The following is a 15,317-nucleotide window of genomic DNA, read 5'->3' as shown; positions in this document are numbered from 1 at the left end:
TAAGATATTGTTTCTAAGAAATTTCTTTTTTTCTTTTAAAGTTGTTTTATGTATTTGCATTCTTTTTATTGAATTACAGTTTATTTCTTTACACAACTTTTCCATAGGCATTCTAGACATCAATCCAGTGGTTGGCTGTCTCTGCGTCTGTCTTAGTCAGCTTCTGGTAGAGCCTCTTAGCGGACAGCCATGCTAGGCTCCTGTTTGCCAGCACAACATGGCATCAGTAATAGTGTCAGGGTTTGGTGCCTATGCATGGGATAGATCCCAAGTTGGGCCGGTCACTGGACAGCCTTTCCTTTCCTCTCTGCTCCATTTTTTACCCTGTATTTCTTTTTTTTCTTTTTTTCCTTTTTTCTTTTATGGGATTTTTAAAAATTTATACAACCACCAAACTAGATAAGATGGATGAAGCAAAGAAGTGCAGGCCGACAGGAACCGGATGTAGATCTCTCCTGAGAGGCAAAGCCAGACTACAGAAAATACATAGGCAAATGCCATCATTAAACCACTGAACTGAGGATGGGATCCCTGTTGAAGGAATCAGAGAAAGGACTGAAGGAGCTTGAAGGGGCTTGAGACCCCATATGAACAACAATGCCAACCAACCAGAGCTTCTAAGAAATTTCAAATTCAAATTATATCATCTGCAATGCTACTATATTCAAATCGAACTACTGATGCATGTAGTGACCTTTGATAAAAAAAAAAAAACTATTCCATGATTTGTGTCCTCTCTAGACACATAGCAGCAAGTTGACTTTGATATAAAATACATTTTTATTTCAGGTTTTAGCATATATACTATATATATGATTATTGCTACATGTCATAGGAGTCAGTGTGTGAAAATATGATCATATTAAAAAGCAAACCAAAAACAGTATTCAATTAATTTCATTATGTTTTGGAGACTAAATATCATTAGCATAATCTGGAATTTTTCTCTCCATAATATTTCAATCATACTTATTTTATAATTCACAGATTATCTTATAGTTATTTTTAGTTGTCTTCCATTTAATGTGAATATCTTGATATTATAAATATCTGGCTCACTCAGGAACCTTTGGAGAAGTGAATGGTGTGTGAGATTTGTAGGTAGTGCTGGGGAATGAAAACTGATATTCTTAGCATTCAATGAAAGCAGCCTCCATATGGGCTACTCTGACAGCACCTTTTCCCTGTAGTTCTATTAATTAGCAAAAGATATAGTGATACTTGTTTTATATGCTGCAAGACATAATTTCCAGTAAAAAAAAAAAAACATTGGCACAGTAGATGGAAGGTTGAAAAACCACATCATTCTCCAGTACACAGCACTGAATGATCCATTGAGTGAGTCTGAATAAGATTAGATTCCAACAGTGGGAGAAGCACCACAGAATTTATCCTTTCAGCAACCTACACCACAGCATCTCTCATACCTACTTTGGAGAGAGCCAGCCAGAGAATAGTGTAGAGGAACCTAAATGACCCTCTTCACATAACCCTGAGGGAAACAGAATTATCATAATGTGGGTGTCTTTTTTAAAAATGTATTTCAGCACTGGAGTTTTGTTTGTGTTGTCGAGGACTGAAAGAGGCCCCACACATGCTGAGCATACGGTCCACCATAGAGACATTTTCTCAGCCCATTTGTTGATAGGACAAAAACTTGCTCTGGTCATGGGCAATGCCAAGGGGTGTGCAGTGGAGTTTTACATACTGTAAAGGAAATGAACTAGGGTTGTTCATTCTCTGAAGCATGTTTCAAGGACAGGCTTTATCCAGAGAGTGAAACTTGAGACACTCTACGGTTTATATATGGAAATATATTTTTAAAATGTTTTATGTGAGATTGCTGCTCTATCTGCAAGTTTCTTTCATGCTTCTCTCTGGAGTAATAATTCATGTTGCATAACTACTAAGGAAGTCTTTCCAGTTGCTCTTGCCATGGCCGGCAATGGAAGTTGATGTTGAACTTCTTTTTGCTGGAAATGAGCTAGGGGTCAATGCTAGATCTGAGGGCCCTTAACATCTTCTTCAGAAGATCTCGACTACAGTAACACACTGATCTCTCAAGAGCTTTGTCACACTTGCAGCTGGAAATACTTTGTAAAGGTCTTTGGGTCTCCTATATTTGACTATGCTGCAACGACAGTCACCAGAGACTGTGCTTCCCGGTGGTAGCAATGAATGTTCCCCTACAGTGAAGGAAGTTCAAGTCGACCTTTGTAGCAGCCCCTTTCACTACTGTAGGAGATGAGCATGCTCACCTAGAGTGCTGCAAACATCCCTAGTCCAGAGGCAAAAAGCAGCAGTGGCAACATGACGCTGTCCTTTTAACCCTTCACTATGGGACAACAGTTCAGGCTAAGATGATAATTTCTGTGTCTGATAGTGATCAGGATCATAGGTAATTTGCACAACAATTTTTATAAGTAGTAACTTTTGATGAAATTTTCTCTTTGTCTTTAAAATATACTAGGAAATGGGAAGAAAGGTTTTTGCATATATTTATTATTTACCAATAATTATTCACTTTAAAGGCTTTTCATAAATGGTGCCAAAGGATATAGGGTCACAAATATTAGCCTTTGTACTTATTGTCATGTTTCCTGTAGTTGTTTTGTGACAAATTTTGCTTCCCTCTTTAGAAGCTGGTAAGAGACTTACAGGAACATCACCATGGTAAGAATCTGTGCATTTTACAATAAATTAATCTGTAAAAAGTATAATGTTCAGAACCTGACATTCTCTTTGCCTCTGTGTACTACGATTTCAGCTTCTTTATTTCTTCTATAATCACAAGCTGAACAATTATCTCCCACACAGCATGAGTTATGGACAAACATCCTTAGGAAGGGAGATGATTCAGTGGATAAAGTGCTTGCCATGAGTCTGTGAGAATGGAAGTTTGGATTCTCAGAATCCACATGAGGTCTTGAGGATCTCATGTGCATCTGAATCCTGGGGCACTTATGGTGAGGCAGGAGGTGGTGAGAGAGAATCGCCTGAAGTTTACTGGCTAGTTTGCCTGGGTTTCTTATTCATGAAGAAGGGATTGAGCCACAAAACCAAGGTTGGAAGAATGTTGCATGCTGTTATTCTAAAGGCTCCCTGACAAGCCCTCCTTTCTTGTTCCTAGGTGTCTGAATGTGGATAATGTCAGCTCTACCTCCTCTGTGAAGGTAAAATTCTTCTTTGTGAGTTTAATTTTCTTATGAATTTTGTTACAATTCAGCAATAGTGTAACTATCCCAGTTTTATATGGAAAGATTGCTCAAGGGAGTCCACATTGTAGATGTGGAGATTTCTACAAACTGCAAGTGAGCAGTAAGTCCTTGTGGGTAGTGGTGGCCAATAAGAGAATGGACTCAAAAGACATAGTGAGTGGAAGACTGAGCACAGTCCTCGTACAATAGAAGATGTCTGACGTTTGACAAGTATTGTTTGCAGAAATGAGTACATGTTCGACTGATTTTAAAATGTGACTGTTACTAGACCATAATATTTCTTTTTTAAAAAATTTTTATTAGATATATTTCTTTACTTACTTTTCCAATGTTTTTCCCCTTCCTGGTTTCCGGTCCATGAGCCCCCATCCCTTCCCCCTCACCCTCTCCCATATCGGTTTTCCTGGGCTGGAGAGATGGCTCAGTGGTTAAAAGCACTGACTGAAAGAACCAAAAAAAAAAACAAAAAAACAAAAAAAAAAAAGAGCACTGACTGATCTTCCAGAGGTCTTGATGAATCCAATTCCCAGCAACCACATGTTGACTGACGACCATCTATAATGAGATCTGATGATCTCTCCTGGTGTGTCTGAAGATAGCTACTGTATACTTATATATAATAAGTACTTCTTAGTAAGTCCAGACATTTCTATAATCCATGAATCTCCTAAGTGACTTTACCCTCAGGAAAATGCATGCAATTTTTATCTACCTTTGGACACTGCTATTTTAGGATTCTGTATGAGAGCATCTCCTTGGTTTCTCTATTTCATGTGTATTTACACTAAGGAGAAATTGTGGCTATGTAGCAGTTTGTAATATGTTCATCAAATTTGTCTTATGAGAATAGAGCATTTTCTATTTGATTCTATGAGGGTATGTTGAAAGCTCTTCATCTAGAAAAACAACAAGTGTTTTTCCCAATTATCCAGCATTTTTAGATGCAGGGAGTCAATTACTGTATATTTCCATTTAAGTTCTTCTTTATGGATTTTAAAATAATATAAACTTATATTCTTTGGGCCACATTCAAACAGTTAAAATATTGTAGTGCTTTACTTAGATATTTCCATATTCAGTCTGAGGCTGCTTTATCACTGTGAGCTGCTCAAGGTTAAGAAACCTGTTTCTATATAACCTATAGCCCTATAGTGAGGGGCTGTGTGAATGAAGAGTGGCAATTTAATGATTTTTGAATGTGACTCAGTGGACCAATGTGTTTCTATAAAGCAGTTTCACCGGTTCTATGGTATGGACAGTGCTAGCAATTAAATTGCCATTTATTTGTAAATGAAAAATGTGCATTTTGTGATTCCCCACAATGGAAGAGTAAGACTGTTAGAAGGGGCCTCATTAATATTAATAATCATCTTAAACTAGAAGCAGAATAATTGACTGATAATGAATTAAGCTTAGTCTCAACAAGAACAAGGTCAAGTTTGTCAGTTAATGATTTTCTCTTAATCTAGGCTAGCATAAATATTTTAACTTCTTGATGGTATCCTATTAAGTTGTAAATATTCATATAAGAAGATATTGTATATTTAATAATTTTGATTTTCATGTGTCAATATCCTGTAATTCCTAAAGAACATTGTTGATTTGAAAGCATGCATCCTAAAAGAATAGAGTTAATTTCGAGACCAAATAAAAAGTAAACTCTCTTCTCTGCATTGCAGGGAGAATCGGGAAGAAAATTCCATATAATACCTAAGAAGATCCAGAACATTTTTAGAAAATCTGGAGTTTATGTGTGTTCTCGAGGAGAGCCAGTACCTGATGTATGGAAAGCAAAAAAATCCATAATGGTAATTCCCCTCATTTGAGAAGTAACCTATTTCCTTTTGTGAAGGGGAGTGATGGGTGTTTGTGCCTATGCCTTTCTAGTGCAAGTAGTGAACGAGTAGAGAAAGATCAGCCTTGAGCATTCCCTTCACACTCTCCATATCCTCACTCCTTGCCAGTCACTGCATTAGGCAGTGCTTCTCAACCTTCCTAATGCTGTGACCTTTAATACAGTTCCTCATGCTGTGGTGATTCCCAACCATACAACTGTTTTGTTGCTACTGCATCAGTGTCAGATTGATAATATCATCAACTGTAATGTCGTATTGGTATTTTCAGAAGGTCTTTGCCAACCTGTGTGAGACTGTTCTATGCCCTCCTCCAATAGGGTATGACAGACAGGTTGAGAATCACTGTCATAAAATGTAATAATAGTAAATTAGACTATGGAAACAGAAGAAAAAACAGAAAATGAGCATGTTTTTAACTCACTGAGGAGAACTCATAAAAATACAGAAACCAAATAGTACATGCTCCTGGAAATAGGTACAGTAAACTTGAAAGCGACCACCATAGTTGTGCTTCATTTACTTTGGATTGACTGACTTTAGGTGTGTGAATGTTTTGCGTGTATTCTGTCTGTATACCATGTGCGTGTGCTTCCCACAAAAATCAGAAGAGGTCATTTCATCCTTTGTTCTTGTTGTTCCAGAACTTTGTCAGCCAATATTATGTGTTTTACAAAGCAAAGCCAGGTGTCCTGGAGGAGCAATGAATGTTTTAAACTCCTCAGCCCCTTTTCCAGCACACAGATTTAATATGTTTGATAGGCAAAAAGATTAAAATTATCATCAGGGGAAATAAGAAGTCAGTCTTCTGATATTTCTTAACTTCCTGGACAGGACCTCAGCATTCTAGTTTTACCCATTGAAGTCCAAAGTACTTATAGGCAGGGTGCCCACAACAGGTGGCTGGGTATGTTGGTGTACACAGTTAATTCACGAACTCATAAAGCAGGCAGGGTGGTCTCTGTCAGTTCAAGGACGTCCTGTTCTTAATTGATTTGGGGAGTAGGAGAATGTAAGTTGAATTGTGGGTATCCAAAGATAACTTGTATGAATCAATCTTTCCCTTCCTCTGTTTCCAGTCTCAGGTATCAAATTCAAGTTATCAGTCAGGCTGCCAAGTAGGTTTATCACATTGGTAGTATGATTTACGCTTTGGTTAGCATTAACAGACAAACAGTAGATAAACTCTGCATGTGTGTGTGTGGGGGGGTTATTTAACATTAACACAAATGCTAAGCAGTGCATGGGAGGATCAGAGAAAGAGATGGGAGTTCATGTGATTGAACACTTGGCCACTGATGGGAGATTGTTTAACTTTTGGGGTCTGGCCTTGCTAGCAGAAGGTTTTCAGTGGTAGATTTTAATGGCTATGACTACTTGTGGTACCAGTACTGTGTTATCTGCTTCCCGGTCTACCAGCATGTGAGAACCAACAATGTACTGCCAAAAGTCAGGCCTCCCTGTTCCTTCCTTGAAATAAGTGACTGGTTTTCCCCATCAGATATTTTGTCACAGAAAGTACAGAAACAAATTCAAAAGTAACAGCCATCTTTCCTGTTTAAATCCCCTTTCAGAAGTTACAAAGCAAGCAGAAGGGTGTGTCTGCTGATCTTACACACACTACTTACTCCTTACTCCACTGCATACTGTCAACACGTAGCTAACTACCTTCCTCTAGACCTCTAATTTCATCATTAGGAAAGAGGAAGTTCAGATATAATTATTACACATAATGGAATCATTAGAAACTGTAATTTACAGAAACCTAACTCAAATGCTCTTCGTTTATGCCTAGATCAATTTGGTTTCCAATTAACTACTACAGGTGATGAACCTGAGTAATTTTTATTCTAGGAAGACCTTAGCAAAGACATAGAACTCAGGTACTTTAATAAACAGAAATTCACTCGGCAATCACCTTCTATTGCAGTGAAAAGTCATTAGAATTTTCTAAAGTAAAATTTCTAATGCAAACACATTTTATCCTAACTAGAATTTTATGATGCTATGGAATGTACAAATAATGGTGATAAATATAGTAACTAAATTTTATATGCCCATGATTAGAATACAATCCACAATATCATTACAGCAGTGGGATCTTACAGAGACAACTAAGACAAAGGTAGTTTCCATTCTTCCAAGGAATAAATGTCACTGAAGTAAAACTATACATCATTTCTGATGTTAAATTTGAATAAAACCAAATGAACACAAGACTTCCCACAAGACTACATGGCAAATGCGGTGTAATGAGTATAAAATAAAAAAATGAAAGACCTTAGCTAGTTAATACCAGTTCTCTACCCCATGCTAGCGGAATACCAGGTATAAGTCATTATAAACAAGTACAGCCAGCAGGATTTACAATGACACAGGCACATTTCAAAGGTGATGCCTAGTTTGGCTGAAAGAAAAAGATCACATGAATGAGAAATTCACACTTACTACATTTCATTTTTATTCTAAACGGCTATACACCAATCTCTCTCCTTTTATTTTAAAAGCAGTAAATATATATACATATATATACATATATACATATACTTGCATATATATGCATGTATACACATCTTCTCACGTACACATATGTAGTTAGAAATACATACATGCGTATAAGTGCACACACATGTGTATATGCATATTTGCCAGCCAGATGGTTCAATGGGGTAGTGATAAGCAGTCTGGTAACACATTGCATATGAAAACATGACTATGTGTGTAACATACCCCATGGTTTGCTATATTCAAGTCTGTCTTTCTCAGGAAATCCAAGGAACTTAAATTCTCTCATGATCCATTTGAATAGTGTGAACACTAAGAGGAAATGCATGCTTCTTCAACATTATTCTTTGATCAACAGTCCTCCTTCACCTGTTCTGTTGAATCTTCTCTGTGATATATTGCTTGTTGATGCAGAGAATGTTTGACGTGTCAGTTTTGCAAGTAAGAAACGTAAATCATCCTCAAACCTGGCACTGAAAGTCAAAAGTAGACTGCCATGTTATGGGTTTCCCTGAGGTGTAAGGAAGAACAAACATGTGAAGATCTTATTTCTTATGCAGTATGAGTCAATGAGGCTTCCCATTTACAATGCAGCATCAAACCCATTCACAAGCCCAACTTCCTGAATTTATCTATTTAAATCAACAAGTGTTCCGGGCATCCTATCTAAGCTAGCTTTATGGAATTTGATAACACATTTTGTGACCAAATCCCCTGGGTAACACCACTTCACAGCTTTGAATGAATCCTTCAGACTCTGTTAAATACACTCTTATTGTAACTAGCTGATGCTTATGTTAGTCACTTTCTATAGTTGTAAAAAATATCATGGGAAAGAAAATGTTTAGAAGAAAGAGATGGTGTGAAGTGGGTCTCTTGGTTAAATTGGATACAGAAATCACCATCATGATTCAGGCAGACAAGCATGACGATGAAGCAGCAGCTGAGAGATCACATCTTGACCTACACAGGAAAGAGAGAACTTAGTGGAAATGACACCAGTCTATTGAAATCTTTTTTTTATTACCTTGAGTATTTCTTATTTACATTTCGAGTGTTATTCCCTTTCCTGGTTTCTAGGCCAACATCCCCCTAATCCCTCCCCCTCCCCTTCTTTATGGGTGTTCCCCTCCCCATCCTCCCCCCATTGCTGCCCTCCCCCCAACAATCACGTTCACTGGGGGTTCAGTCTTAGCAGGACCAAGGGCTTCCCCTTCCACTGGTGATCTTACTAGAATATTTATTGCTACCTATGAGGTCAGAGTCCAGAGTCCAGGGTCAGTCCATGTATAGTCTTTAGGTAGTGGCTTAGTCCCTGGAAGCTCTGGTTGCTTGGCATTGTTGTTCATATGGGGTCTCGAGCTCCTTCGAGCTCTTCGAGTTCTTTCTCTGATTCCTTCAACGGGGGTCCCGTTCTCAGTTCAGTGGTTTGCTGCTGGCATTCGGCTATGTATTTGCTGTATTCTGGCTGTGTCTCTCAGGAGAGATCTACATCCGTATCCTGACGGCATGCACTTCATCGCTTTATCCATATTGTCTAATTGGGTGGCTGTATATGTATGGGCCACATGTGGGGCAGGCTCTGAATGGGTGTTCCTTCTGTGTCTGTTTTAATCTTTGCCTCTCTATTCCCTGCCAAGGGTATTCTTGTTCCCCATTTAAAGAAGGAGTGAAGCATTCACATTTTGATCATCCATCTTGAGTTTCATTTGTTCTATGCATCTAGGGTAATTCAAGCATTTGGGCTAATAGCCGCTTATCAATGAGTGCATACCATGTGTGTTTTTCTCTGATTGGGTTGCCTCACTCAGGATGATATTTTCCAGTTCCAACCATTTGCCTATGAATTTCATAAAGTCATTGTTTTTGATAGCTGAGTAATATTCCATTGTGTAGATGAACCACATTTTCTGTATCCATTCCTCTGTTGAAGGGCATCTGGGTTCTTTCCAGCTTCTGGCTATTATAAATAAGGCTGCTATGAACATAGTGGAGCACGTGTCTTTTTTATATGTCGGGGCAACTTTTGGGTATGTGCCCAAGAGAGGTATAGCTGGATCCTCAGGCAGTTCAATGTCCAATTTTCTGAGGAACCTCCAGACTGATTTCCAGAATGGTTGCACCAGTCTGCTTTCCCACCAACAATGGAGGAGTGTTCCTCTTTCTCCACATCCTCGACAGCATTTGTGGTCACCTGAGTTTTTGATCTTACCCATTCTCACTGGTGTGAGGTGAAATCTCAGGGTTGTTTTGATTTGCATTTCCATTATGACTAAAGATGTTGAACATTACTTTAGGTGTTTCTCAGCCATTTCGCCTTCCTCAGCTGTGAATTCTTTGTTTAGCTCAGAACCTAATTTTTTAATAGGGTTATTTGTCTCGCTTCGGTCTAACTTCTTGAGTTCTTTGTATATTTTGGATGTAAGGCCTCTATCTGTTGTAGGATTGGTAAAGATCTTTTCCCAATCGGTTGGTGGCCGTTTTGTCCTACCCGCAGTGTCCTTTGCCTTACAGAAGCTTTGCAATTTTATGAGATCCCATTTGTCGATTCTTGATCTTAGAGCATAAGCCATTGGTGTTTTGTTCAGGAAATTTTTTCCAGTGCCCATGTGTTCCAGATGCTTCCCTAGTTTTTCTTCTATTAGTTTGAGTGTATCTGGTTTGATGTGGAGGTCCTTTATGCACTTGGACTTAAGCTTTGTACAGGGTGATAAGCATGGATCAATCTGCATTCTTCTACATGTTGACCTCCAGTTGAACCAGCACCATTTGCTGAAAATGCTATCTTTTTTCCATTGGATGGTTTTGGCTCCTTTGTCAAAAATCAAGTGCCCATAGGTGTGTGGGTTCATTTCTGGGTCTTCAATTCTGTTTCATTGGACTATCTGTCTGTCTCTGTTCCAATACCATGCAGTTTTTATCATTATTGCTCTGTAATACTGCTTGAGTTCAGGGATAGTGATTCCTCCTGAAGTCCTTTTATTGTTGAGGATAGTTTTAGCTATCTTGGGATTTTTGTTGATGAATTTGCAGATTGTTCTTTCTAACTCTTTGAAGAACTGGATTGGTATTTTGATGGGGATTGCATTGAATCTGTAGATCGCTTTTGGTAAGATGGCCATTTTTACGATATTAATCCTGCCAATCCATGAGCATGGAAGATCTTTCCATCTTCTGAGGTCTTCTTCAATTTCTTTCTTCAGAGTCTTGAAGTTCTTATTGTACAGATCTTTTACTTGCTTGGATAAAGTCACACCGAGGTACTTTATATTATTTGGATCTATTATGAAGGGTGTTATTTCCCTAATTTCTTTCACAGCTTTTTCTCTTTTGTGTAGAGGAAGGCTACTGATTTATTTGAGTTAATTTTATACCCAGCCACTTTGCTGAAGTTGTTGATCAGCTTTAGTAGTTCTCTGGTGGAACTTTTGGGATCACTTAAATGTACTATCATATCATCTGCAAATAGTGATATTTTGACTTCTTCTATTCCAATCTGTATCCTCTTGACCTCCATTTGTTGTCTGATTGCTCTGGCTAGAATTTCAAGAACTATATTGAATAAGTAGGGAGAGAGTGGGCAGCCTTGTCTAGTCCCTGATTTTAGTGGGATTGCTTCAAGTTTCTCTCCATATAGTTTAATGTTAGCAACTGGTTTGCTGTATATGGCTTTTACTAGGTTTAGGTATGGGCCTTGAATTCCTATTCTTTCCAGGACTTTTATCATGAAGGGGTGTTGAATTTTGTCAAATGCTTTCTCAGCATCTAATGAAATGATCATGTGGTTTTGTTCTTTCAGTTTGTTTATATAATGGATCACGTTGATGGTTTTCCGTATATTAAACCATCCCTGCATGCCTGGGATGAAGCCTACTTGATCATGGTGGATGATTGTTTTGATGTGCTCTTGGATTTGGTTTGCCAGATATTTATTGAGTATTCTTGCGTCGATATTCATAAGGGAAATTGTTCTGAGGTTCTCTTTCTTTGTTGGGTCTTTGTGTGGTTTAGGTATAAGAGTAATTGTGGCTTCATAGAAGGAATTCGGTAGTGCTCCATTTATTTCATTTTTGTGGAATAGTTTGGAGAATATTGGTATGAGGTCTTCTATGAAGGTCTGACAGAATTCTGCACTGAATCCGTCTGGACCTGGGCCCTTTTTGGTTGGGAGACCTTTAATGACTGCTTCTATTTCCTTAGGAGTTATGGGGTTGTTTATCTGGTTTATCTGTTCCTGATTTAACTTTGGTACCTGGTATCTGTCTAGGAAATTTTCCATTACCTGCAGATTTTCAAGTTTTGTTGAATACAGGCTTTTATACTAAGATCTGATGATTTTTTGAATTTCGTCTGAATCTGTAGTTATGTCTCCCTTTTCATTTCTGATTTTGTTAATTTGGACACGCTCTCTGTGTCCTCTGGTTAGTCTGGCTAAGGGTTTATCTATCTTGTTGATTTTCTCAAAGAACCAACTTTTGGTTCTGTTGATTCTTTCTATGTTCCTTTTTGTTTCCACTTGGTTGATTTCAGCTCTGAGTTTGATTATTTCCTGCCTTCTACTCCTCCTGGGTGTGTTTGCTTCTTTTTGTTCTAGAGCGTTTAGGTGTGTTGTCAAGCTGCTGACATATGCTCTTTCCTGTTTCTTTCTGCAGGCACTCAGCGGTATGAGTTTTCCTCTTAGCACAGCTTTCATTGTGTCCCATAAGTTTGGGTATGTTGTACCTTCGTTTTCATTAAATTCTAAGCAGTCTTTAATTTCTTTCTTTATTTCTTCCTTGACCTGGTTATCATTGAATAGAGCATTGTTTAATTTCCACGTATATGTGGACATTTTTCCATTATTGTTATTGAAGACCAACTTTAGGCCATGGTGGTCTGATAAGATGCATGGGATTATTTCTATCTTTCTGTACCTGTTGAGGCCCGTTTTTTGACCAATTATATGGTCAGTTTTGGAGAAAGTACCATGAGGAGCTGAGAAGAAGGTATATCCTTTTGCTTTAGGATAGAATGTTCTATAAATATCCGTTAGTCCATTTGGCTCATGACTTCTCTTAATCTGTCTAGGTCTCTGTTTAATTTCTTTTTCCATGATCTGTCCATTGATGAGAGTGGGGTGTTGAAATCTCCTACTATTATTGTGTGAGGTGCAATGTGTGTTTTGAGCTTTAGTAAGGTTTCTTTTATGTATGAAGGTGCCCTTGTATTTGGGGCATAGATATTTAGGATTGAGAGTTCATCTTGGTGGATTTTTCCTTTGATGAATATAAAGTGTCCTTCCTTATCTTTTTTGATGACTTTTGGTTGAAAATTGATTTTATTTGACATTAGAATGGCTACTCCAGCTTGCTTCTTCTGACCATTTGCTTAGAAAGTTGTTTTCCAGCCTTTCACTCTGAGGTAGTGTCTGTCTTTTTCTCTGAGGTGTGTTTCCTGTAGGCCGCAGAATGCAGGGTCCTCGTTGCGTATCCAGTTTGTTAATCTATGTCTTTTCATTGGGGAGTTGAGGCCATTGATGTTGAGAGATATTAAGGAATAGTGATTATTGCTTCCTGTTATATTCATATTTGGATATGAGGTTAAGTTTGTGTGCTTTTCTTCTCTTTGTTTATTGCCAAGACGATTAGTTTCTTGCTTCTTCTAGGGTATCTCTTGCCTCCTTATGTTGGGCTTTACCATTTATTATCCTTTGTAGTGCTGGATTTGTAGAAAGATATTGTGTAAATTTGGTTTTGTCCTGGAATATCTTGGTTTCTTCATCTATGTTAATTGAGAGTTTTGCAGGATACAGTAATCTGGGCTGGCATTTGTGTTCTCTTAGGTTCTGTATGACATCTGTCCAGGATCTTCTGGATTTTATAGTTTCTGGCGAAAAGTCTGTGTGATTCTGATAGGTCTGCCTTTATGTTACTTGATCTTTTTCCCTTACTGCTTTTAATATTCTTTCTTTATTTTGTGCGTTTGGTGTTTTGACTATTATGTGACGGGAGGTGTTTCTTTTCTGGTCCAATCTATTTGGAGTTCTGTAGGCTTTTTGTATGCTTATGGGTATCTCTTTCTTTAGGTTAGGGAAGATTTCTTCTATGATTTTGTTGAAGATATTTACTGGTCCTTTGAGCTTGGAGTCTTCACTCTCTTCTATACCTATTATCCTTAGGTTTGATCTTCTCATTGAGTCCTGGATTTCCTGTATGTTTTGGACCAGTATCTTTTTCCGCTTTACATTATCTTTGACTGTTGAGTCGATGATTTCTATGGAATCTTCTGCTCCTGAGATTCTCTCTTCCATATCTTGTATTCTGTTGGTGAAGCTCGTATCTACAGCTCCTTGTCTCTTCTTTAGGTTTTGTATATCCAGGGTTGTTTCCATGTGTTCTTTCTTGATTGCTCCTATTTCCATTTTCAATTCCTTCAATTGTTTGATTGTGTTTTCCTGGAATTCTTTCAGGGATTTTTGTGACTCCTCTCTATGGGCTTCTACTTGTTTATTTATGTTTTCCTGGAATTCTTTTAGGGATTTTTGCGATTCCTCTCTGTTGGCTTCTACTTGTTCTCTAAGGTAGTTATTCACGTCTTTCTGGAAGTTCTCCAGCATCATGATCAAATATGATTTTGAAACTAGATCTTGCTTTTCTGGTGTGTTTGGATATTCCGTGTTTGCTTTGGTGGGAGAATTGGGTTCCGATGATGCCATGTAGTCTTGGTTTCTGTTGCTTGGGTTCCTGTGCTTGCCTCTCGCCATCAGATTATCTCTAGTGTTACTTTGTTCTGCTATTTCTGACAGTGGCTAGACTGTCCTATATGCCTGTTTTTCAGGAGTGCTGTAGACCTGTTTTCCTGTTTTCTTTCAGCCAGTTATGGGAACAGAGTGTTCTGCTTTGGGGCGTGTAGTTTTTCCTTTCTACAGGTCTTCAGCTGTTCCTGTGGGCCTGTGCCCTGAATTGACCCGGCAGGTCACTTGGAGCAGAAAAGTTGGTCTTACCTGTGATCCGGAGGCTCAAGGTTGCTCATGGGGTGTTGCTTATGAGCTCTCCGCGGCGGCAGCCACCAGGAAGTTCTGAGCCGCCCTTTCCGGGAGCTTCTGTGCACCAGGGTTCCAGATGGCATTTGGTTTTCCTCTGGAGTCAGTAATGTGTGCAGAGTGCAGTCTCTTCTGGTTTCCCAGGCATGTCTGCCTCTCTGAAGGTTTAGCTCTCCCTCCCATGGGATTTGGGTGCAGAGAACTGTTTATATGGTCGGTCCCTTCAGGTTCTGGCGGTGTCTCAGATGCCAAAAGAAAGCACTGTTGTTCTACTCTGTTTCCAGCTCTGTCTCTCTATTGAAATATTAAACCTCATCCTGGCAACAGTTTTACTACAAAACAGCCCCACCACCTACTCCTTTTGAAAATAATTCAGCGCTCTGCACAGCAAGCATAATGTGAGCCTATGGGGCTGTTGACATTCAAGCCACCACAGAGGTGCTGGATGAGGTCTTAATATACATCCTGTAAGTGTAGCAATAGTCATGATGTTACAGAATAGTTGACGATACTGTGCCCTCCTCCCAGATTGCGTTGTTTACTTATAAACAAATTTCTACTAATTGCTGTGGTTCAGCCTTTGCACAGCCCTTTAATCTCTCAAACTGGAATGTAGACATTTCCTTAGTACCCACCCTTAATGCTAAGTAATCAATGTAACCTTAGTTTATAGAATGAAGCACCTCGTTTAAAAGTGATGCTTAATTGCATGAAAGAGAA

The 15,317-nt window shown here is 38.6% G+C and overlaps 1 protein-coding gene across 1 annotated transcript in view; it reads left to right on the top strand.

The window, feature by feature from the left end:
- The window catches only part of LOC134482475 (mucin-16-like), a 52,397-nt gene that overhangs the window by 30,403 nt on the left and 6,677 nt on the right, over positions 1–15,317 (top strand). The window contains exons 8-10 of the mRNA XM_087589590.1: positions 2,640–2,673; positions 3,131–3,173; positions 4,898–5,026. Coding sequence (XP_087445716.1) covers positions 2,640–2,673; positions 3,131–3,173; positions 4,898–5,026 — 206 coding nt within the window. The remainder of the gene's footprint in view (positions 1–2,639; positions 2,674–3,130; positions 3,174–4,897; positions 5,027–15,317) is intronic.

The sequence above is a fragment of the Rattus norvegicus genome, chromosome 16, assembly GCF_021556685.1.
Source record: "Rattus norvegicus strain SHRSP/BbbUtx chromosome 16, alternate assembly SHRSP_T2T, whole genome shotgun sequence".
Lineage (NCBI taxonomy): Eukaryota > Metazoa > Chordata > Mammalia > Rodentia > Muridae > Rattus > Rattus norvegicus.
Note: the sequence above shows the minus strand (reverse complement) of the source record. Positions and strands in the feature narration are given on the sequence as shown.